The sequence below is a fragment of the Bactrocera neohumeralis genome, chromosome 2, assembly GCF_024586455.1.
Source record: "Bactrocera neohumeralis isolate Rockhampton chromosome 2, APGP_CSIRO_Bneo_wtdbg2-racon-allhic-juicebox.fasta_v2, whole genome shotgun sequence".
NCBI lineage: Eukaryota > Metazoa > Arthropoda > Insecta > Diptera > Tephritidae > Bactrocera > Bactrocera neohumeralis.
The window spans coordinates 76,376,802-76,401,307 of record NC_065919.1 but is presented as its reverse complement, the minus strand read 5'-3'; the positions used below and the strand labels follow the sequence as shown (position 1 = coordinate 76,401,307).

Here is a 24,506-nt window from a genome sequence, read left to right as displayed (position 1 = left end):
ATATTTATGTAAATTTGCATGTAAATGTAAATAATCGTCAGCGTTATGAACGAGAGATAAAAATAAAATTTGAGTGTTAAAAATAAACGAAAACAAAAGTCCCATCGAAGGGTCTTTATTTGCCTTTGAAGTCCGTCAACTACATGCTTGGCTGTCACCAGCGACACCTCCAAGCGCGTTTTGATTTAAAGCGGTCATTAACTCGGCGGACGACCAGCTGTTTGTTCATGCCGCAAAAAATTATGCAAATGACAGTTTATAGTAGATAAAATCGCTTATTTTTTTCATTAATACACAAATGCAAATACAAACTTAGCAGCACACTGACAGGCAAACATACAAACATGTGGATGCGTCAAACTTTCCTTGTTATGGTGGTATTCATATTCAAATTTCTTTGGAGAAAATAAAGTGGCGCGGCGAAAGGTGGGACTGGCAAACAGATTTGCGTTACGACTACGCTTCTGCGACTCTGTAACGGTATATGATAATAAAATTGCATTAATTTTTTTCAATTGTTGCTCGTCTTTACAGATTATTTTTAGTAAGTAGTTCGAGTTTTCGATAGTTTTTCGGTTATTGGGCGAATTTCTGCAAATAATGAAATCAGTTTTTTGGCATTCTTCAAAGAGTTCGCAATAGAAAACGTTGAAGCGCGCAGCTATAATTACGGAAAATGTTTATCAGACAATTGGTGTGTAATTAATGTTGAATAGAATTTTTTGAAACGTGTGATCATCGTGTAATTAATTGGGAAAGTGGAAATAATATATGATCATATAATAAAAATATAAAATTTTGAATATCTGGCGTAAATATCGAAAGAACTGAGAGATTATTTTTCTTTAATGGCGTAGACACCGCTTACGCGGTTATAGCCGAGTTTACAACAGCGATCTGTTTTAGTACACATTGGCGCGTCAGTCATTTCTTATTTTCGCAATTTGGCGCCAATTAGAGATACCAAGTGCAGCCAGGCCCTTCTCTACTTGATCTCTCAAACGGAGTAGAGGTCTTCCTCTGCTTCATTCAGCGGGTACTGAATCGAAAACATTCAAAGCTGGGGTGTTCTTTTACATCCGGACAACATGACATAGTCAACGCGCCGCTGTCTCTTAATTCACTGAACTATGTCAATGTTGTCGTATAACTCGTACAGCTCATCGTTCCTTCGAATGCGATATTCGACGTTGCCAATCCGCAAAGGACCTTTCTCTCGAAAACTCGTAACGTCGACTCATCAGATGTTGTTGTCGTCCATGCCTCTGCATCATATAGCAGGACGGAAATAATGGGTGACTTATGGAGTTTGGTCTTGGTTCGTCGAGAGAGGACTTTACTTCTCAGTTGCCTACTCAGTCTGAAGTAGCCCCCGTTGGTAAGAGTATTTCGGCGTTGAGTTTCGATGCTGACATTGCTGTTGGTGTTAATATTGGTTCTAAGATAAACGAAATTATCTACGACTTCGAAGTTATGACTGTCAATAGTGACGTGTGAGTCATGTCGCGAGTGCGACGACTGTTTGTGTTATGAGGGCAGATATTGTGTCTTGTCCTCGTTTACCCATTTGCTTTGCGGATAAAGATAAAGAGGCCAATGATATCAATATCAGCGGCATCCGCCAGCAGCTGTACACTCTTATAGAAGATTGTACCTTCTCGAATAAGTTCTGCAGCTCGAATTATTTTCTCCAGCAGTAGATTGAAAAGGTCGCACGATAGGGAGTTACCTTGTCTGAAACCTCACTTGGTATCGAACGGTTCGAAGAGATCCTTCCCGATCCTGACGGAGCTTTTGGTATTGCTCAACGTCAGTTTACACAGCCGTATTAGTTTTGCGGGGATACCAATTTCAGACATCGCGGACTAAAGGCAGCACAAAGAAATGTTGTGTGTCGATCCTCTTTCTATTCGTCTTTTCCAAGATTTGGCGCATGGTGAAAATCTGGTCAGTTGTTGATTTCCCAGGCCAAAAGCCATACTGATAAGGTCCAGTCAGTGTGTTGAAGATGGACTTCGGTCTTTCACACACTATATGCGATGTTGAGGGTGTTTATCCCACGGTAGTTAGCGCAGATTGTGCGGTTTCCCTTTTTGTGGATTGGGCAGAGCACACTTAAATTTCAATAGTCAGGGATGCTTGCGTCCGACCATTTTCTACAAAGAAGCTGATGCATGCTCCTTATCAGTTCTTCGCCGTCGTATTTGAATAGGTGCCACATTGTTGTTCTTCAAACGTGTAATTGCTATTCGAACTTCTTCATGGTTGAGCAATGGAACGTCTGCTCCTTCACCATCTCCGTGTGTTATGCTTTCACTGCCATTGAGCAGGCTGGAGAAGTGTTCTCTCCACCATTTTAGTACCCTCTCGGCATTGGTTACTAGCTCATCTCTGGGGGTTCTACAAGAGTATACTTCGGTTTTGAAACCTTCTGTTAGTCGCCGCATTTTTTTCGGCGAGTTTTCGAGCATTACCCCTGTCGGCCAGCTTGTTAAGCTCTTCATACTCACGCATTTCGGCCTATCTTAATTAATTTTTTTTTATCCAGGTCAACAACGTTTGCGAAGATCAACTGTCGAGGGGACAGGGTCTCTTTTGGTCTTAAGCGGTTGTTGTTTGTGGCTACTCCACCAGTTTTCAATGAATATGCTTCTAGACAATGCAATTTCAATACTAAACATCTTTTTTTTATTAATTTTTTTTTTTTTAATTTTTACAGACTTGCCTCCTAGTAATTGCCATTTGCTTCCAATTTGGCATAGCAAAAGTACTAAAGCCAATAAAGCAACAAGATATTGGGTAAACTTGAAGTTAAATACAATCACATTTCCGTTATAATCAACCCAATTATCACATTTAACAGCGCGTGGAATCATCCCGTTGTAGGCACTGCATTTGACTACGACTACGCACCAGAAGCGCGAAGATCGCCGCAACGCCATCAAAAGTCCAGTCCAACCACAACTCAGCGACCATTCATACGCTACTGGAATAATTTCATACGAAATATACGCGTGCCCGTGCCCACGATCAGTTGGAATATGACCAATCCTTTGGTGAATCTCTTCAACGCTGGCTACACGAATGTCATCGACACTCCAGTGGGCAACTACAATAACCGAAACACGAAGCGTAAGCGCAGCAAAAAAACACACACACATTCCGACACGAAGCACAAATATACGCAAGCATATGATGACGATGAGGAGACCTACCAATCAGTCAGTTATAATGGTTATGCAACGCCTTACACACACGACTTCGAACCACAGAAGGCTGTTTACTTCTACGACCCGAGCACTGGTCAATATTACAAAATGCAGACGCCTTATGTAAACAGTTACACATTGTCTGAGTCGCAACAACAGCAACTGGATGATGCCGAGGAGGAGGAAGAACAAATGGATGAGTCAGTGGAGCAAGAGGAACCAGAAGCTGCACAAATCGAGCCACCAACGACGGAAGCAGCTGTGGAAAGCGGTGAAACCGAAAATGAAGAGACGCCACAAGCAGGCGAAGAGGAAGCTCTTAGCGATGCTGAAGAAGTTTCTGGTGAAGTGGAGCTGATACCAGCGGATGTGGAAAATTTCGATGATTCCGAAGAAGTGCAAACACCTGCAAAACAGTTGGTTGAAGCAACAAAAATGAATAAGCCGAAAAATGTTAAAAGTGTCGAAGAATTGCGTAATGCGATTAGCGCTTACATGTTGGATGATCGTTTCAATAGAATGCGTCAGCAGGCGAACACAGCGGAGAGGTACAAAATGTTGCGTAATAGAGTGAAACCGCGGCCAAAGCAGAAATTTACTCACTACTTATTGCAACAAGTTTAGTTAAGTATATGTTGAATTAGAAAAATACTATTTATATTTAAATATGTTATATTATCTATACAATATTATTGAAAGTAATTAACAAAATAAATGCTGACATGTACTACTTAAAACGGCAGTGACTTTAAAAATTATTTATACACATAAATTAGCTAAAAGTGAATTAAATTAGAAAACCTAAATTAAACTAGCATCTAAGGCGTATCCACGGGTAGTTCTACATGTTTCACGTGTTCCACATCGTCGAAGTAGGAATGTATCATGCCATTTTTCGCCGATATTCGTTCATTTGGCTCATAAAGCATCATATTCTGCGAAGAACAAAATATGTTTTTAAGAAAATAAAAAAGCTGCAACATTATTACCTTAAAGAGATCAAAAGCTTCGTGCTTCACAAGCACCTCAGGTATATTTGTTTTCTCCCAACGTGGAAAATTGGCTTTATAATCGGGTAATTGCGTAACACCAGGCCAAACATTTTCGTCCGGTGTGCCCAATGTGCGGAATATGCGATATAACTGATCAATTTCACTGTCGCCGGGAAAAAGTGACCGCTTCATTATCTGCAAGTGAGGGTAATTATATTTTTAACTGATTGGTTACGCTATGCTAATTTTATTTCTAAACATTTTCTCACCATTTCCGCAAATATGCAACCCAAGCTCCAAATATCCATGCCGGTCGCATAGTATTTCGTGCCCAAGAGTATTTCTGGTGCGCGATACCACAGCGTTACCACCTCATGTGTATAAGCGCGCATTGGCATATTGAAGGCACGCGCCAAACCGAAATCTGCTAACTGGAATACACACTCATATAAATATTAAACTATTTTTTAAAGATTTTTTGATTATACCTTAATGTTGCCCTCGGTGTCGACTAACAGATTTTGTGGTTTGAGATCACGATGTAATATGCGATTGGTGTGGCAAAAGCATATAGCATCCAACAGCTGATGCATGTAACTCTAAATCAAATAAATAAACAAGGAAAATTAAAGCAAATTAGCAAATTTAAATTTGAGAATATTTTACAGTAAAACAAGAACAAGCGTTCAGTTTGTATGGCAGCTAGATTTTATAATGGTCCTACATCGGTGGTTCCGACGGATGAGCGGTGAAAAGGAAAAAAAATTCCAATCCATGTCCCAAAAGTTAAGGGACCAGTTCGCCAATTTTATAAAATTTGTAACTTATACTTATGTTCCTCCGTAATTACATACACACCTTCACAAGCTTTGGCGTGAATACATCCTTTTTCTTGTCCATTAGTTTCTTCATATCCATATTGAGATATTCAAATACCATGTACAAGCTGGAATCCGCCACCACTATATCGAAGAGTTGTACAATATTATTGTGGGTCAAATCCTTAAGCAGCGAAATCTCACGTATTGCCGTCGATGGAACACCTTCAGTTTCACTAATAATTAATAAGAGTTGACATTACTTTACTATGGCTTCATCAAGCTATTAATTTCTTATTACTCAATAATTCTCCATTCATCACGTTACAGTGAGGGCATGAAATAGAAAGGCACACATTTTTAGTTTAATCAATAAAGTGTAAATAATTCAATTAAATACACACAAAGACGTTGCACTCTGCACAAACCCGACAAAGCCGAATCATGTGGTGCTACGTATAATAGTTGATAGAAGCGCAGCATCCACATGATACGGGCCTTGTATGGCTGCTTCTTTCATTTAAAGCAACAAACTTGTTTGGCTTCAACTAAAATAAACACGCCAGTCACCGACACACACCAAGTTTGTAACGTTTGTAATGCTTTTGCTTATTTATCAACACTTCCACGTCAAAGCAATGGGCATTCGTTTGCCCAAGGCAAATGACATTCATCAAGGACAACGCACCTGCTACCAACATACGCCGTGCCACTGCGTTATTCTCAATGTGCATATGTGTTTGTGTCTTGTCTCTACACCTACGCCAAGGATATAGAGGTACGAAAGCAAAAATAGCGGCGTTGTTGGTAGCGCGCAAATACTCCAAACTAAATATAAATATTTGCCAATAATAAACTTGGTCGCCTAATTGGTATATTGGTTGACTCACCTATCTAAACGGATCTTTTTTAGCGCCACATCCCGACCTGTTTTCTTATCCTTTGCTTTGTAAACGATACCATAAGTACCTTCACCAATTTTTTGCATCTTTTTAAAGTCGCCCACCTCAAGCATTCTGCCGGCCGTCACTACTCCAACACAAGTCTCAAAAGCAATAACATTTATTAGAAAAGTTGGCGATTTTTATTTATCTGCACCGTGTTAATTAATTATAAGTAATAATATAAGCTACAATAATAAACTGCCGACTGTCAAGCGAAAATGCAAAAAACAAGAATAATTGACTATGGTAAACGCGCCGCAAAAGCGCGCGGCTCTCTCAACAAATAACACGCTAGATGGCGCGGTGTGAGTCGCGTTGCCAAGCACATGTCATTTTAATTGGGGTGCCATATTCTAATAAGACGAACAGTTTTAATGTAATTGTTGTATATTTAGTAATAATTATTGAGTCTGTATTTATCTATTAAATTTCTTTCATGTTATTACATCGTGCTTTCGTTTTGAAAAACTCCTAAAAGCTGAAAAATTACACAATTATTTCATGAAACTCCAACATAAACAAATCTGGTAACTTACGTAAGTGCTACAATCTGGCAAACTTGCAGTAGCGGTTGTTTATTTGTGCGCGGAAATTGTAATTTTCGTTTAAGTTAAAGAAAATGAGTTTATTTATTAAAAGCAATGTGATTTATGTGTGTTCTTAAGTGTTTATTATACACTAAAGGTATTTTATGTGTTGTTAAGATATAGGTGCGTGTTAGTGTTAGTGCGTTAATGTGTTTATTAAAGAAATCAGTGCAAAGTGCTGCGGTGATCGCGATTCCGGCGGATGATGGCGTCAGTAAGAATGAGGTTAGTATTTTTATACGAAAAGTACATTAAATATTTGCATAATTTTGATGAAATCTGAAATTCGTTTTGGAGGAAGCGAAACTAGGCGCAATTTATAAGCTATGATCTCAGGTTTAAAATAAAATGTGCTAAATAGCAACTTCGTTACAAATAACCAAGCTATTTGATTTGGTAGTGGAAGCGGAAGCAGGGGAAGAGCGGAAAAGGTGGTAGTAAGTTCAATTCAACTACACTTACATATAATTATATGTATTGTTAGAGTTTCAGTAAAACAAAATATGTAAGTGTTCATCTTCGCTTTTTGTAGAGGATTTTTTGTTTTTTAAATATGTATGCTTACATGTAGTTAGGGGTTTCACATAGAGTCATAAATTTATAAGATATAATGATCCGAAAACATAACATTGAGAAATGCAATGAATGTGTAAACTCATTTTGTATGTGATCCAACAACAACAATTTATGTTGCTTTCTGGCAAGTTTTGAGTACCACAATTTGTATGTATATATGTATATAAATATAAAATGTGTGCAGTAACAATTGTAATATATTTTTCAAGTAAATCGATTAATTTCGCGTGAAATAGTGTATTGTGAATATTTTTAGTGATTGAGTAACTAAAAAATTGTGATGTCTTTGCGATTTGCTGCGTTAGTGTAGGAGGATCGAATCTACATACGTATGTAGTTTAAAAAATATTGTGTAAATAAAATTATTACCGTCATTCATAAGCTCTAGTTAATTATTTAAATGGATTTAACTTATAATAATTAAAATATTTTATTTTAGGTGATGATAATTTAAGTGAAAATATGCTGAAAGGTGCAGTGTAATTTATGGCCGTTGAAAGGTAAAGTAAATACATATAAGCATATATAGTATGTAATTCATTTGATATTTACTTTTACCTCTGTAAACATATGCAGTGAAAATCCTCATAACCGGACACCCATTGTCACATTGTTTTTGTCCGGCTAAAGGAGCTGTCCATATATGGGTGCATGACAAAAACGAGTGTTTAAAATGTATTGTTAGAGTTAGAAGCTGCAACTCAGAACTATATTTCTGTCGAAATAATAAATGCCAGCCAATGTCAGCCAGGAATGAATGAATGACAATTACTCATTAGTTTCCGTTGAACCACCGCGAAACAGACGGCACCAGCGCAATACAAGTTCTTTGCTGTGATCACTTTTCGTATTGCTCTTAAAACTATCTGGAGACTAAAATTGTTTAAAATTTTCTTGACAAATTCTATGAAATCTTGTCCGTTTATCAGATGTAATTTTAGCGAAATATAATCAAAATAGTGCCCGGTTCCGGTCATTGGAACGTAATAATAATGAAAACGTCGTGTTCATGAAATTGTTCAGTTATGGGAGATGTCCGGCTATGAGGACTGTCCATAATGTGGAATTTCACGGTAATAATATGTACAATAATTTACGGTCTACAAATCCAACCAATTATAATAACGTACTACATTGGCAAGTAAACTTCCCAAACTATGTTACATAAATACGTATATATACATATATACTATACTTTTTACGTTATCTGCTTTGAGGAGTGAGTACTATATATTTCCTATCTGAGTGTGCCTCTACGTCTACAATTATTTATTTCACCCATCTATCTTGTTCTTTGCCTTCCTCTTGCTTTTCTGGCGAGTGCTTTCGCATTCATTACTTTTCTTGGAGCTCTTGGTGCGAGACTTTAGTTCTACCTTCATGACAGACAGGTTATTTTCAACAATGAGTTGTGTAGGTTAATTTTTTTCTTAGTCTTGCATAGTCTGGAACGAAGAGCAACCTGAAGAGATTCAAAAACTGCCATTTCATTCAGAAAAAACAATGGTGTGGTTTGTGGGCCGGCAGAATCATCGGTCCATATTTCTTAAAAAATGATGCCGGTGAGAAGCAAGATGAAGACGGCACCGCTTCCACAGATTGCATCAATCAATGCATTTATTGAGAGTACACTTCGATGAGCAAGTGATTTCACGTTTTGTGACGATCGATTGGTCACCAAGATCGTACGATATTACACCGTTAGACTTTTCCTGTGGGGATATGTAAATTCTAAATTCTATGCGTACAATCTCTACGATTCAGGCCTTTGAGCAAAACATCACGCGTGTCATTCGCCAGTTACCAGTCGAAATGCTCGAACGAGTCATCGAAAATTGGACTCAATGGATGGACCATCTGAGACGTAGCCGCGGTCACAATTTGAAAGAGATAACTAGATGCGAAAGAAAGTTTTTTTGAATGGTAATAAATATTCCGCTTTAAATTTGAAGTTTCTGTATTTTTTCTTTATAAAAGTAGGGAACCTCGAAATGGATCACCTTTTATTATGAACAATCCGGGAAGGTCGGCTAAAGTTATACGCATTTGATATTATGCATCAAATGTACTGTCACACACAGTGCGCCATGTCGTATGAGCAACCAGACTCAGTTCCCATAACAGTCAGGTCTAAGTAATCGGTACTGTAAGGTTACTGTAAATTTGACTGTAACCAAATCCGTAATAGTACCAATTTGTATACAAAACTCTGTTCACAATGACATCCATAGCTGTCGGAGGTCTTGGCGAACGCTTTGTGTTTATTGGTCAAGCTATATATTCTACTCCAAAGCTATGTAAGAACTTCATTCAGCAACTTTAGTGCATTACTTTTATTTTCTCCGGACAACTATGAAGTCAAAAAATAACTACAAACAATTTTGCTTCGCCTCCATATTAACGTCAAGAGCCACTGATACGAGTTTAGTGTCACTGCTGCGCAAACAAACCAAGCAAGACGATATAAACAACAGTTGGAAAAAATGTTGCCATTGCAATGCTCGACAACTTCTGACTTTTCGACTTGAACAAGTGGGAAAACTGAATGAAGCGAAACGTTATCAAAGCAGCGGCAGCAGCAACAGCAGCAGAAGCAGAAGCAGTAGCAACAGCAGTCTAACTAGCGAAAACAGCAATCTGACCGAAAGTATCTCCGTTCGGCCAAATGTGGCAGATCAAAGTTGTATTGTGCCACACTCCACTTGCAGAAAGTGCAAAAGTCACCTCGAACGAGCAACACAGTCGCACAACAACACCACACACACGCCTGCATTGCGTATGCAACACAGCACTTGAGAAAGCTTTTTCTTGCGCGCAGACAAAGTCAATGTGGGCACACAATGTGAAAAAGAAGTAGAATGCAAAAAAAAAAAAAAAATAACGGTAAACTAACTTTGTGCAACAAAATGCGGCAGCGTACGCTGAGACGCAAGATAATACCAAACACATAAATCTCTGTTGCTCCCGAGCAAACAAACAAAAAAAGCCGGCAACAAAAACTATTGATAGAATAAACTGAAGAAAAAGTGGTAAATAAATCACAAAAAAAAAAAAAAGAAGTTGCATAACCAAAGTAGCAGTGGAGTTCACTACTTCTTACATCCTTGTTATCGCCGGGAAAGCCTTATTGTTGTTATTGTTTGTTGTATGCACCAAAAACGCTTCCAATGACGAATCAAATGCGAGCGACCACTTTGGCAACAATATGGGGCAGCCGGCAGTCACTTGGCCACCGGAGCATTGCAATGGCCAATATTAACGTCTTTTTGCGTGAAACTCACAAAAGTGGCAGGCTCTCTACTGCTACTCCTTGACTTTTCTTTGCCACTTGGCCACTGTTGCAAACGGCGAGTTGAACGGTCAAAGTGAGTGGCAAAGGGACTTGTGAAATATACTATAAGCAAGTATGGGTGTGCAGTGTGTAGATATGAGTATGCCAATCATAATCTTCCACTCTCATACACATATGCTGAAGCTGTAGTTGAGTGTGTGTGTGCGTGTTTGTATGTGTTTGTATTTGGCAGCGTAGTCAAATTTATGTCTGGCACATTTGCATTGGACTTATGTGTTTATTTGCCACTTCTTTTGCTGCTTATTCTTAAGCAGCCAACCGAAGTTGAAGTTTCTTTCTCAATCGCTTGGGAGCGGCGCTACTTTATGAATAAGTAAGTGGAGCAAATAGTGAAAAGTACATAGTTTTTCTTTAATATTTATATAGCATGTACTAAGTGCCATTGACGATTTTAAATTTTCTCCAGTTTTGTTTACGCTGAACAAAATATCTTATTTGTTTACGCTGAATAGCTATATATTAAGTTTGCTACGAAGTTTGTCACACCGAGAAGAAAAAGTCGGCGATCCCATAAAAGATGTATCTAAATGGTTAGCGTGAGCAGCTGAAGCGATTTAGCCATGTCCGTCTGACCATATGTCTGTCTGTATATATGCGAACTAGTTCTTCAGTTTTTGAGATATCGATCTGACATTTTGCAGAAGTGTTTCTATTATCTAGAAGCTACTGATCTGTCGGTACGGTCGCTATCGGACCACTATACCATATAGCTGCCACACAAACTAACAATCGGAATCAAACTCTTGCATGCAAAAGTTTTTCATTTGCCGAGATATCTTCACGAAAGGCAATAATGAAATCCACAAAAAAAATTGTTCAGATTGTTCGAATTACTATAGCATATAGTAGCTGTCATATTAACCAAACGATTGGAATGAAATGCTTGCATGCAAAAGTTTTTCTTCTGTCTTTTGTATGTTGTTGTTGTTGTTACCTAGTTCCCGTTATTATGGTGAGGATTAGATAAACTGCATCGTCATTCACCGGTACGCCCAGGAAACGTTTAGTTTCGACGGGGTCGTACCATACGAAGAGGGGTGTTAGATGTTTAGGGTTAGCAGGGCATGCAAAGAGGTGGTTAGTGTCATGCGGGGACTCGTTGCACCCTGGACATATCTTTTGATATGCCATGCAGTGTTTGGCGTCCTCTTCTGCGTTTCAATGCATCCAGGCGACCATTTTGGTGCGCCGTACTTAAGGCCGATTGCCTTGTATGTTGCCAACAACATTTCTTTGTCTTATCCTCATGTGCTGCTGTACTTTGGTGATATTTGTGGTCGTGTGAGGAGTGAAGGAGCACAGGCTGTCGAATGTTACACCTAAAATCTTAGAGTTATTGACAGTCGGAATTTTAATCGACTAAAATATTAAGGTCAAGTCTGTACTCCTTCGTCCAGTTAGTGAATATGATCGCTGTGGATTTAGTGGAGGAGATTGTTAGATTCCGTTAGTCATTTTTTTCAAGCTCCGTCGGAGATCGCGTGTAACTCCAAAAATATTATAGTTTTTTCTGTGTTTTAAAAAAAAATATGTATACGAGGTTTGACAATTAAGTAATGAGACTGATTTTATTGCCGCGCTTGTGGTAAACCTGTGACCTTGAAATTACCTTTCTCTTTTTCCGGCATCCCTTCCCTCTCCTTTGATATATGTACGTATACCATCGCTCTAGCTTTTTTAGTTCGCCTGCTGCGTCAAGTTGAGTAGACGTGTGTTTGTAGTGCTCGTCACGAAAATGGAAAAACGAAATCAAGAGCAACGCGTCGCGATAAAATTTTGCGCCAGATTGGGCGAAACAGCTTCGGAAACGTACGCTAAAATTGTAAGAGTGTATGGTGATAGTGCTCTTAGTCGTGCCCAAGCTCACAATGGTTGTCTCCGCGCGCCCCCGCCCGAAAAAAGTTCGCATGAGCAAGTCGAAGGTGAAAACGATGATTATTGCCTTTTTTGATAGCCGTGGAATCGTCCGCAAAGAATTCGTTCTACCGGAGAAAACTGTGAATCAAGTCTACTATTGCCAAGAACTCGAAAGATTGCGAGAACGAGTCAACAAGGTGCGCCCAGACATCGCTCGTAACTGGATCCTTCATCACGACAACGCGCCGTGCCACACCGCCCTCAGCATGTCCCAGTATTTGGCCTCTAAAGGGATCGCCGTGTTGCAACAGCCGCCTTATTCGCCCGACATGTCACTCTGTGACTTTTTTTGTTTCCTAAAACAAAATCGGTGGTCAAAGGAACCCATTTTGAGTCGATTACGGACATCCAGGCGGCCGTGACGAGGGTACACGCGGACATCCCAGTCGAAGCGTTCCAGAAATGTTACGAAGCATGGAAAACGTGCTGGAAACGCTGTATAGCTGCCCAAGGGATAGCAGATTTGTAGAATAATTTTCAAATATACGGTTTTTATGGAATCAGTCTCATTACTTAATTGTCATACCTCGTATATACCCTTAAAATTTCAAAACAATTGATAAAATATTTTTTTTTTTTCTAAAAATCGCCTTATTTTTGGGCTGGCAGACTTGGATTTTGTAAGATCTAGTTGTAGCTTGCTTTAGTGCTCTGTTTTTCTAATAAAAAGTATATACATATCATGTTTGCCATTATTGAACCTTTTCACATCATTTTTTCCGATCAGGTTTTGAATCTGAGAGCCTCCAAGTAGTAATCAAGCACTCAATCAACTTGTTTGCAACAATTATTCATCACCAGAAATGATAACTTCAGACAATTAATGGCAACTATGAAACTCTTCATAGCATAGTGGTTTCCTACTATTTTCATCTACATAAGTATAATATTGAAGTAATCAGTTTGGAAAATACATAGAATGATGGAAAGGCATGAAATTTCTTGACTAGTCCTTTCCAGTAAAATTATTATCATAAGTACTAACTTGAAGTACGTTCCACATGTTCTTATATTAGATCAGAACTGTGACAGGTATTCAATCAATCAGGAGCTGTCGAATAAAGTAAAGGCTTATAAATAGTGACAAATTGTAGATATACCAGTATGTTAATGACATCGAAAGCAAAGCCTGTTCAAAAAGTTCCAGCAAAGAAAACTGATTGCTCGAAGAACTCAAATCTATACAAAAAATCTCTTACCAGAAGTATTTCGAGGATGCGATGATGTATGGAAGACGGTCTACGTTTCATTACAGACTTGGTTTTATATTAAAAAATATGTAACTAATAGTTAAGTTCATATGTATACGAGTTAGGTGATGTATTCAATTCGCTTTCCGGTCTGGTACAAAACAAGCCGTTTCATAAGTTCAACAAAGCAGCACTTGCATGGTACAACGCAAAGATACAACTATATTTTTAAGAATATAATAGACAGAAAAAATCTTAAATATGTGCCTCCTATCCTCAGCCTTCGACTAATTGTTTTCTACAGCAAAACTTGACGAAATGCGATTCCAATTGCTACTAGATTTAGCCCACTTTGTTCAGAGATTTGAGATTCAATACTCATGCTTGTATGACCCAGCCACAAGCTCACATATTATACAATAGCAGCAATAACAACATAAAGAGCGGCTGGTGCATCGGCTCCACATTTGCAATTTGCGGCAGCATTGCAATGAAATTGAATGCGCATAACTTAACCAGCAATGGCGTTGAATGAATGCCTGAGAGTGACAATGCAAAGGGTGTAGAGGGACTTCTATAGCGCCTTACTTCACAATTTTAGGGTATGTGCAAGCGAAGCTTAGTGCCTCTACAAGAGATGTCAAGTGTAGTTGGATCTTCTACAAGTGAGCTACACAGTTGGCCAATTGAAAAACAAAGGAGAAGGAAAGAATTGCTGCCCAAGCAGATTGTGTGCTACAAGCAAAGCAAAATTGTGTAAATGCAACTGTTGGCTTGTAATATGCGAGCCGGTGCCAATTTGTAGTTCTAACTGCTGAATGTAGAAGAAAGTGGAGGGGTAGCAGAGGGCAAGGGAACTAGCATATCATTAGGCGTGAGAATGTTACAGGAAGAGGACTTCTCTTTCCTGTTGAAAGCTCCCAGCGCTACAGAACACTGTTGGGCGTGTCAAGTTTGAGGGCATCTTAGTCGGTTTAGATCCGAACTTGAATATGGTAGTTCGAGGCCACCGGATATTCACAAATCGTTTGATTTTCTTGTGAACTTCTTTTGGTTATATAACAGTTAATTAATGAAAAAATATCGGAACTCAAAATAAGAATAATAATAAGTTGTTGCCTACATTTAGGCTGTCAAAAAGTATTTCATCCGAGACACACACCCATTACGTTATGTCAACATTGAGGTCTATTTTGCCGCTTTTCAAATATTATAAAATAAAAATTATATAATTTTTTGAGCATGTGTTAAACATTTTGAAGATATAGTTTCGAATACATGAAACGGGCAACTAGCACCCAGTACTTTACAGTTACAGTTATTAATTATAATTAATGCTTCAGCTATTTCTTAAAAGTCTTCCTGATATCAACCTTGCTTGAGCACTTTTGCTTCGGTTTGCGCTTTTTCTGAGTTCTCAGCTACAGTTCCTTTTAGACCAACCAAATCGTTTCCTTTGTCTCAAATCCAAACTATGTCAGTGCAATAATTTTAAGGACTGCAAGTCAATATGAGAACCTAGCAATAAATCTTCCGCACTAGGACTTCATGTACTCTCACTTTCAACTTACTTCACCACCTATATATTCCACCAAATATCTCCATACTTGTTTAGGTGCATGCAACTTGATGTACACGTGAGCAAGCGGCCGTGTCAGATGTGGTGATTTTTGTGGTGCTGCCTTGTTTTGTTTTTGGCCAGCGTGTAACGGCAGCATATTTATGTGCCGCTGTGTGCATGTGCGTCTGCGGCAGGTTAGGTGAATGTTGCGCTTGGGGACTTGTGTCAGCAAATGCAAAATGCCGGTGCACTAGTTTTATTTGTCACTGCTGCATGTGGCATGAAAATGCCATGTCGGCCGCTGTGTTGCTCGAGCAGTGGCGCACACTTGACTGCATACACTTAAATGTGTGTCTGTATGTATGCCAGATTGCGCAGCAAATGAAGAGCAACCGTGTGCATGTGGCAGTTGCACTGGTGTGGCATGTAAGCACTCGCTGGTGGTGCGAAGCTTTCTGCAGTTTGCAATGCCAAGCTCTTGTGTAAATGTATTTAACGCCGCTGTGGGCCTGAAGGCTCCAACATTCACATTCACATGTGTTAGTGTGTGGGTAAGTGAATTAATATGTGGCATAAGTATGTATGTAACGGTAGTAACATTTGTTGTGACTAGTCGTGCGAAGCCACTGAGCTCCCTGTGCTAAATGTTGAGCAACTCTCTTGAGCACTGCATCGGGGGCAAGGCAGTAGTAGCAGCACAGCAGTGGAAGAAAGTCGTAGGTAAGAGGGAAGGTGTAAATGTGTCTCGAAATCAGGTTGTGCCATTATTATTGTTATATATCTTGAAATATATATATATATATATACTATATTACTACGCATCAAGCTAACTGAGGAATTAAGAATAAAATTTAACTACTGTGAACATTTTTATGACAGCTGCTGGTGCCAAGTTGGCAGATATGGATGGCTAAAAACATCTGGAATATAAAAAAATCAGAACTATAATCTAAAAATATATACAATTATTTTAACAGAATTCTCTAAGTACTTATATAATAATTATTATATAAAAATAATATTATATAACCATAATCTGTGCCCATTAACAGAAATAATCTGAATCCTAAAGGTGTTCTTCTTTCTCACACATAAAGTCTCACTGGGTTAGGCTATTTCAAGAAGCCATTTATAAGCTTTTTAAGCTTTTATTTGCATACTCAGTACACATTTGGTTATCCAGTTGTGTATGGCTTCAATCGATTCATGGTGTTTTCAAGGAGAAGATATTTGTATATGCAGAAAAAGTTCTCTTTCTGACTTCCAATGACATTACATAATTTAAAAAAGTTCTTTGCAATAGTTTATACTCAAAGTATCATCAAAAATGTGTTGAGTCGATCCAGAATAGATGTTGAGTTCCTTTCCTATATCTGTCCTTGCTTTTTTCTTATCTTCATTAACAGACTTCGTTCAGCCTTCTACTCGTATAACCTCACTAAGCATATACCATGTTATGAAATGCAACTTTACCGAATTACATTGAAAAGGATTCCCCTATATAAGCAAATGGTCCTAATATCTGTCAAATTTTGTTAATAAAATTATTTACCCCTGCAAAAAAAGATCTCATAACTAGTATTCAAAAACAATATTTTTTCAGAATCTCAAATTATAAAGAATTATATTTCTTTGCGTTAGTACTAATCCTATGAATATATGTATGTATGTATGTAGTTTCATAATTTTGCAATTCATCAACACTAAAGAAGCTGCATACTGATTTTTGAACAGAAAAACTAAAATCTTTGACCCTATTAGCGGTGTTGATGATAACTGAGATTCGTGAGCTTTTGCTTTCCATTCTGAGGTTATTTACAGCTTTCCGCAAGCAACATTTTTTACAGGAAATATTTTGAAGATGTCTAATACTTATTTAGCCGCTTTAGTACACCTTCAAATGATTATTAGACCAGAAACTACAGGGTCTGTCGCATAAGAAACAGGTGTTAAAAAAAAAAACAACAAAAAATTAATATTTTTCAAAAGTTATATTTTTTTATTCAAAGTAGTTTCCTTGTGCTTCGATACAGCGTTTAGCCAGGTCAACAAGCGTCGACCGATGACACGGCGCATTATCGTCCAACAGGCGCGAGGACCCTGCCTCATGGTATTGTGGTCGAGCACGACGAATGCGTGACAAAAGACGCTTCATAACATCAAGGTAAAACACAGCATTAATCGTTTGGCCAGGTGGGACGAACTCTCGGTGTACAATACCCTCGGAATCGTAAAAACAAATCAGCATTGTGTTTATTTTTGACTTCTGAAGACGACCGACTTCTGATCGTCACAGAGGTCCTCACGACCTTCTTGGAATCGCTTAAACCACTCATGTACATTACTACGGGATAGGCACTGATCACCATAAACTTTTTTCATCATTTGAAATGTTTCAGTAAATGTTTTCCCAAGTTTAAAACCAAAATTTAATATTTGCTCTTTGTTCAAAATGCATTTTACGACCGATGACCAAAAGCGGCTGTCACTTTTTGATCGATAACATCGATTGTAATTATCCAATTGTCTTGAAATTTTTACGAAATGTCAACAAGAGATCAAACTTTTTATTTCATATACCCACCAATAGGTGGCGCCACCAGAAACAGTTATATTTAAAAAGTTCTGTTTCTTTTGCGACAGACCTTGTAGATTCTTTGTAATCGTTTATTAATCTGTTTAAGAATCTTATGCACGAATATTACTTTTGCGATAAATTGAATGTTTAGGATAGTTAGAAATATGCACCGTTCGTTAACATTTTGGCATTTTGAAGATATTTCATAATTCCACTTTCATAAAAACCCTTATACCTATTTACAAAAAGCTGAGAAGAGACATTCTATTTGCACAACTTTCTCTTGAGACGATTTTTAAAGAGAAAAATCATTGACAATAGATATGAATAGGTACTAACCACTTGATGGGAGGGACGAACTATAACTTGGATGAGAAGAACCTCTCAACCAAGCTCCCAGAGTTTCTGGCGAGCTACCACATATGTGTGTGGACTGACGTTGTCCTAACGGAATACAATTCCTCTTCTATTGGACAAAGTTGACCGCTTCTTGGCAATTGCTTTCTTTAGACGGTGCATTTGTTGACAGTACAGATCCGAATTGAGATTTTGGCCGCAGCGGAATTCCTCATAGTAGATGTTTCTCTGTCAATCTTACTAAATACTAAGGGGGGAAAGTGACCCACACCTCATCACCAGTAACCAACAAAATTGGCTGTTACAGTATATACAAGTATAATTACAAAAAAAAAAAAAATTACAGCTAGCAGGGGTTGCAGCAAAGGGCGAAATTAATTTGTGTATCATTAGAAAGATGAGTGCTTAATAGCACAAAAATACACGTTTATAACGCTAGTCGCATGGTCCAAGACAGACGCCCGCTGTAACCGTTATTATCCCAAAAGGATTGTGTTATGTGGATTGTCTTAGCTTCGGTGCACACCTTCGACGTTATCGGTTTGGGAGGCCTTGTCACTAGGTAAGCTACCACCGGCAGCACTAACAGGATCATTGCACTTACTGAGCCCCTTCAATGCGATAAGATATCCTCGAGAAGGCTGTTACAGTATCAGCACCATAAACACATATCCATATTTTAGCTGCCTGGATTACATATTTGCTTTTATCGAAGATAAACTGGCGTATTTTCACTTTGCTGGTCCATTTTTAATGTGTGCTTAAGCAATACTATGTAACAGGACGGCAATATAGTGCGAGTTACATATTACTAAAACAATCTATTGGAAAAATAATAGATTTCTTTTCACTAGACCTTGTCTTTCTCAGTCTCGGCGCTGTCTTGAACTTCAGCAAAGCTATAAAGCTCCCTTATGTCATAATGTCACGCACGCTGTGAGTAATCTTCGGCCGCCAAATGCATGCCATTGGCAAATGTGCTCAGAGTGCAATGCGAAAATATTAATTTACAGTTAATTGCTGAAGCATATGGCGCAAACGTATTTTCGCTACGGCGATTCAATAAACATCAAATCAATTAAGTGCCGACCGCGCTAAATGGACAATGATTTATGGCGTTTTTAGTAAGTGGCCAGCCGGCGCGGCGACATTGGACTCGAAGTCGCGACGTTGAACCTCAGTCGCACAGCATCACATTAAATCACACTTAAGTAAGACTTCAGAGCGGCTTTACCTCACAAAGTGCACAAGTGACGGGCGTGAATGTGAGGAAGAGTCGGGGCATATGTGGAGAGCACGTCAAAATATAAAATCTCAGAAGGTTTTCAAGCTGAAACACAGGCACTGATGTAACCGTATGTTAAGTTGTGTAAGCATAAGTATGAATATGAGGATATATAAACATAGATATATTATATATGTGTGTATGGTTTGAATTTTGCTAAAAACTTACAAAATCTAATTTGCAACAACAACAAATAACGTTGTTTTCGGACAATTACAAGCCTTATAATTGAACTGCTAATTCATGTAAACGCCACAGCAGCAAAATAAAAACAACAAAAAAATTCGCAAAAAATCCGAAGCACAATCGCTCAACATTTCTGCTAATTGGATAGTTGCGTAACTCAAACTGTGTCAAAACGTGTTTTAATTTCATGTAAAAACAATTAGGCAACACAATCGGAAATGTTGTGTAAAGCCCACTGACAACAACAAAACAGCATACACACAAATCGCTTACGAATTATAACTGTATAGGCAATTGATCGCTTAAAACCATGGCTGACCGGCAATCAGTCGGCTGATTATCATCCTCAGCACTCCCGCTACAGCCACTCCCACACCGACAGCCGGACATCAGCAGCGTAATCACAACGAGGCTGTCGCTGCTGATTTTATGCAGCGCATGCAACAAAAACAACGAAATGTTTTTAAACAACTGAAAAACTGTTCGCTCGACACAATTGCGTATATTGATGAATGTCGCTGTTGTTGTTGTTGGATCCTTTTTTCGTGCAACTGCTGCAAATGCGTGTATACTGCTTGTTGTTGTAATTGTTGTTGTGTGCATAATGATGGCGCATGTGTCGTTGCGTCTTTGGCCGTTAATTATGCAACGCTGACTGTTTTGGGCATCAACCGGTTTAATGCGTTTTTAATGCCCCACACGCGCACACACACACACACATGCACACGCAGCAACACAGGAAAGGTTATTGTGACAAAATGCAGTTACTCGGGAATATTCGAAACAAATTTGCATTTGTAGGCATATTTGCCACATACATACATATATGTATGTATCTATGTAGGTATGGTCATATGCCACCCAGCGTGAGATGTTCTCGGTGCCGCTGTGATACTGTCCGCATAACTTTGAAGCTAATAAGAATTAGTTTTGTTGCCTTCCAAATTTTGTAATAAATTTTTATTCTTTTTTAAAAGTCAACATTTTCAGTAAAATGTTACAATTTTTATATTACATTTAATATACTTGTATAAAGGGTGATCCATTTCGACGTTCGCTACTTTTTTCAACGAAAAAACACAGAAACTTCAAATTTAATGGGGAATGTTTATTATCATTTGAAAGAGCATTCTTTGGCATTTACTTTTTGAAAATTATCTCTTTCAAATATTGACTGTGGCTACGTCTCAGATGGACCATCCGTTGATGTGATGTTTTGCTTTAATGTCTGAATCGAAGCGGGATTGACCACATAGCTTAACGGTGTAATATCACACGATCTTCGTGGCAAATCGACCGGCTCAAAACGAGAAATTATCTGATTACTGAAGTGTTCTCTCAATAGATCAATTAACTGATGCGATGTGTGGGAAGTGGCGTCGTCTTGTTGAAACCAAATGTTGCCGAGATCACGAGCTTTAATTTCAGGCATGAAATAGTCGGTTATCATGGCGCGATAACGATCGCCATTGATGGTTACTTTCCCACTTTCCCATCGGCATCATTTTTGAAGAAATATTTACCGATGATTCCACCGGCCCACAAACCTCATCAAACCTTTTTTTCGGCTTGAAATGACAGCATTTGAATTTCTGCAGGTTTCATTTTGTCCCAAACGCGACAATTTTGCTTGTTTACATACCCATTGAGTCAGGAATGAGCCTCCTTGCTGAACAAAATTTGATTCGAGAACGTTGGATCTTCTAGGAACTTTTCAAGAGCCCATAGAGCAAAGCGATGTTGCTTGGGAAGGTCGAACGGCTTCAGTTCTTACACAGCTGTATTTAGTACGCTTTCAATTTAAATCTCGATGTAAAATGCGCCAAGTCGTTCCATACGTCAGTCCGAGTTGCTGCGAACGGCGCCGAATCGGCTCTCCACGGTCTTCGTCTACACTCTTAGCTACGGATGCTATATTTTCTTCACAGCGTGTTGGACGTGGCCTATTTGGTCGAATATTATCCAATAATGAATGCTGAGTCACAAGAAGGGTGATGAAATTGCGAAGTTGATTATGTTGACCATAAGTTGAGCGCGAAATACATTTTTTACAAAACGTGATTTTGCTTAATAAAGTTAAACGATTTGTAAACGTGGTCCAGGGGTAAATCTTTCCATGATCCATGATGAAATGCCAAACAATACTGAACAAAAAGACCATGACATGACAAATGATAAGATTCTTGTGGGAAACGGGCGCGTGCAAAATTTCGGAACGATATCACAAACACCGAGAGAATGGTCTCATTTATATACAGACGGACAGAAAGACTGACAATTTCTTTATATATATATATACATACTTTAAAACGGGTGATTCAAGTAGACGTACTTTTTTTCAATAGTCTTTTTTTGACAGATTATATGCGTCGTGTCAAGAACCCTCGATATCGGACCACTATGACATATAGTTGCTATACAAACTGATCGGTCAAAATTGAGTCCTGGAATGGCAACTTTTTTATTTTAAAAGGTTTCTTCACAAAACTCGGCATGCATTATTGCCCAAAAAACAACAATTCGAACAAATTGTTTTGAACGTATTATTTATAGAAATGTTCCTATGAAGGATTATAGATTCGCTGCAGCTGAAGTTAAAATTTTTGTTTTTTATTTCATCTTGTATTTATTATGTTTTATTTTCGAAAAATTATGTATTGAGTGTGTGACTAGGCTAAAATAAACCTTAAAAGCCTAAATGTAATTATAATGCTTAAATTTGTATATAAAAAAAAATCCAAGAAAGCAGTGATATAAGTTTCAAACTATCAGTTTACAAAAATTTTGCAAAAATCTTTTATTTCAGAAAAATTTTAATATTGATTATTCTGTATGACGCACTGAACACAATTACAAGACGTTTTCCTTGATAAATACAAATAAGGCATATAATTATAGTTTATAAACAACATTCTATTTTCACTTTATAAATAACTTTCAAAAAGCAATTAAATTTAAAAGACCTTTCTAAATCGAAGATCATTCAAAAAATTTTCGTATTCGAGACAAAAGTCTTAATTGCTTATTTGAGTTAGTCTGGATGGGTTCACAGAGTTACTGAGAGCCATAATTAATTAAATTTTATGCGTAGAATTTTTTATTGTATAGTGATATATGTATATATAAATATACCTATATACATATATATATACCAATATATATATAATAGGTTGTCAAAAAAGTCTTGCGGTATTTTCGCTAATTGGCGCTGAAAGCGCGTAGTTCTAGTTTTATTCGTCGCATCGGGTCATGCTATACCTTTTTGAAAAGCTCATTTCACGCGCTAACACGTGTTTGATTGATTGTCGTTTCTTTTAAGTCGTTCGTGAGTTATAGCGTCGCAAACATGGAGCAAAATAAAGAGAAAATACGGCATATTTTACAGTACTACTACGATTAAGGCAAAAATGCATCTCAAGCCGCCAATAAAATTTGTGCAATTTATGGACCCGATACAGTTTCCATTTCCACCGCTCAACGATGGTTTCAATGTTTTCGTTCTGGTGTAGAGGTGGTCGAAGATGCGAGACGCTCCGGAAGGCCTGTCGTCGAAAATTGCGATAAAATCGCTGAATTGCTCGAAAGAGACCGGCATAGTAGCAGCCGTAGCATCGGTCAAGAGCTGGGCATGAGTCATCAAAAATTCATTTCAATTCCAATAAAAAAAAATTTCAATAAAAATACCGCAAGACTTTTTTGACAACCCATTATATAGTTTTTTGGCTATAAATATGGCAATATATGCATATATTGGGTCATGTCGAAAGAATTACATAATTTTAGTTAAATAATATAATTCCAAGATACGAAAATAGATGCCAATCTTCGTCAGTGGAGCTCTGAAAATAAAAAAAATCCATAAAATAATTCAATAATTTATAATTATATATTTGTATAGCTTACAACATAATCATAAGACTAATGGCATTTCGAAAGCCAGTGTTAAACCCTCCACATGGCAGCAATGACAACAACAGGTTGCATAGGGCTGTCGCTTTACCGTAGTGCTGTATATAGGCATATGTATGTGTATGTATGTATGTATATGTGATAGGGAGCATGGCGCCAGCTATTGCCGACAATTTAATTGTCAATTGTTAATGCAATAAAAAAGCGTTAATTGCTATCGCACTGCGGAGCAATGATCAATAAGGCAGCAACGGAAGCCATAATAACAACAAGTGGAGCATTTAAGCTGTTGTGCAATGACATTAGTGAAATGCAGATGTGTGAGTGATGTGCGAATGCTACAGATAAATTCAGCTGCTTGTAAAAGCGTGTTGAACAAATTGTGCTAACGAAATAATCATGTCCTTTGGTGCTAACAAGTTTTATGTGCAACTTTTTTCTTTTTGTTGCCACATTTTTTTACGATTTGACTACGTAAGCAACAATGTGTGTGTGTAAAAAAATATTTTCCTATTTTTTATTTCAATATAGGCATATGTGTGTGAAGTAGTATATAATAAATTATTTATTTATTTATTTTTTTTTGATTAAAGTTGGGTCTTATGTATAAGTGTATCATATACATTATACATTATGTGAAGGTTATATCACATTACTCATACGCCATGGTAAAGAGATTTTCAGAGTTTTATGTGTTATGCAAATATAATGAGGAAGAAAACACAGAAAGAGTCTACAAATGATTCTGCGCTGTGCAGGACTTTGAATATTTTCCAGAAAATACCGTTAGTTCTGATTTGATTGCAGCAACTACCGGATGGAAATGCTGATTTATTGAAGCTATTGCTGTTTGGTGCACGAGAGTCGGAGATGCTGACTGTGCCATTGGAAAAGGAGGGTTCTCTTTGTTTGTATTAACTTTAGTAATTTTAAATAATTTGGATGTGTTTTAGAAAATTATATAATAATTTAGTGAATTGCAAATTATATTTATTATGGTTACCTATAAAAATTTATTATTTTGAAGTATCAATTTGTATAATCT

The 24,506-nt window shown here is 37.8% G+C and overlaps 2 protein-coding genes across 3 annotated transcripts; one reads left to right on the top strand and one right to left on the bottom strand.

Moving 5' to 3' along the window:
* The first annotated feature begins 609 nt into the window (after nt 1-609).
* Nucleotides 610-4,009, top strand: LOC126755433 (uncharacterized). Its single transcript, XM_050468008.1, has 3 exons — nt 610-694; nt 2,720-2,799; nt 2,864-4,009. Exons 1-3 carry the CDS (start codon nt 677-679, stop codon nt 3,831-3,833), a joined length of 1,068 nt encoding a protein of 355 aa, XP_050323965.1. The 5' UTR covers nt 610-676; the 3' UTR covers nt 3,834-4,009.
* Nucleotides 3,864-6,199, bottom strand: LOC126755501 (cyclin-dependent kinase 2). 2 transcript variants are annotated; one of them, XM_050468119.1, is made up of 6 exons: nt 5,910-6,199; nt 5,060-5,255; nt 4,690-4,800; nt 4,471-4,632; nt 4,199-4,396; nt 3,864-4,144 (listed from the first exon to the last, which is right to left on the bottom strand). In XM_050468119.1, exons 1-6 carry the CDS (start codon nt 6,032-6,034, stop codon nt 4,028-4,030), a joined length of 909 nt encoding a protein of 302 aa, XP_050324076.1. In that variant the 5' UTR covers nt 6,035-6,199; the 3' UTR covers nt 3,864-4,027. The 2 variants fall into 2 exon arrangements, with proteins under 2 accessions (XP_050324076.1, XP_050324085.1); XM_050468128.1 differs by lacking the exon at nt 5,910-6,199 and adding an exon at nt 5,321-5,898.
* Between the last annotated feature and the right edge of the window lie 18,307 nt (nt 6,200-24,506).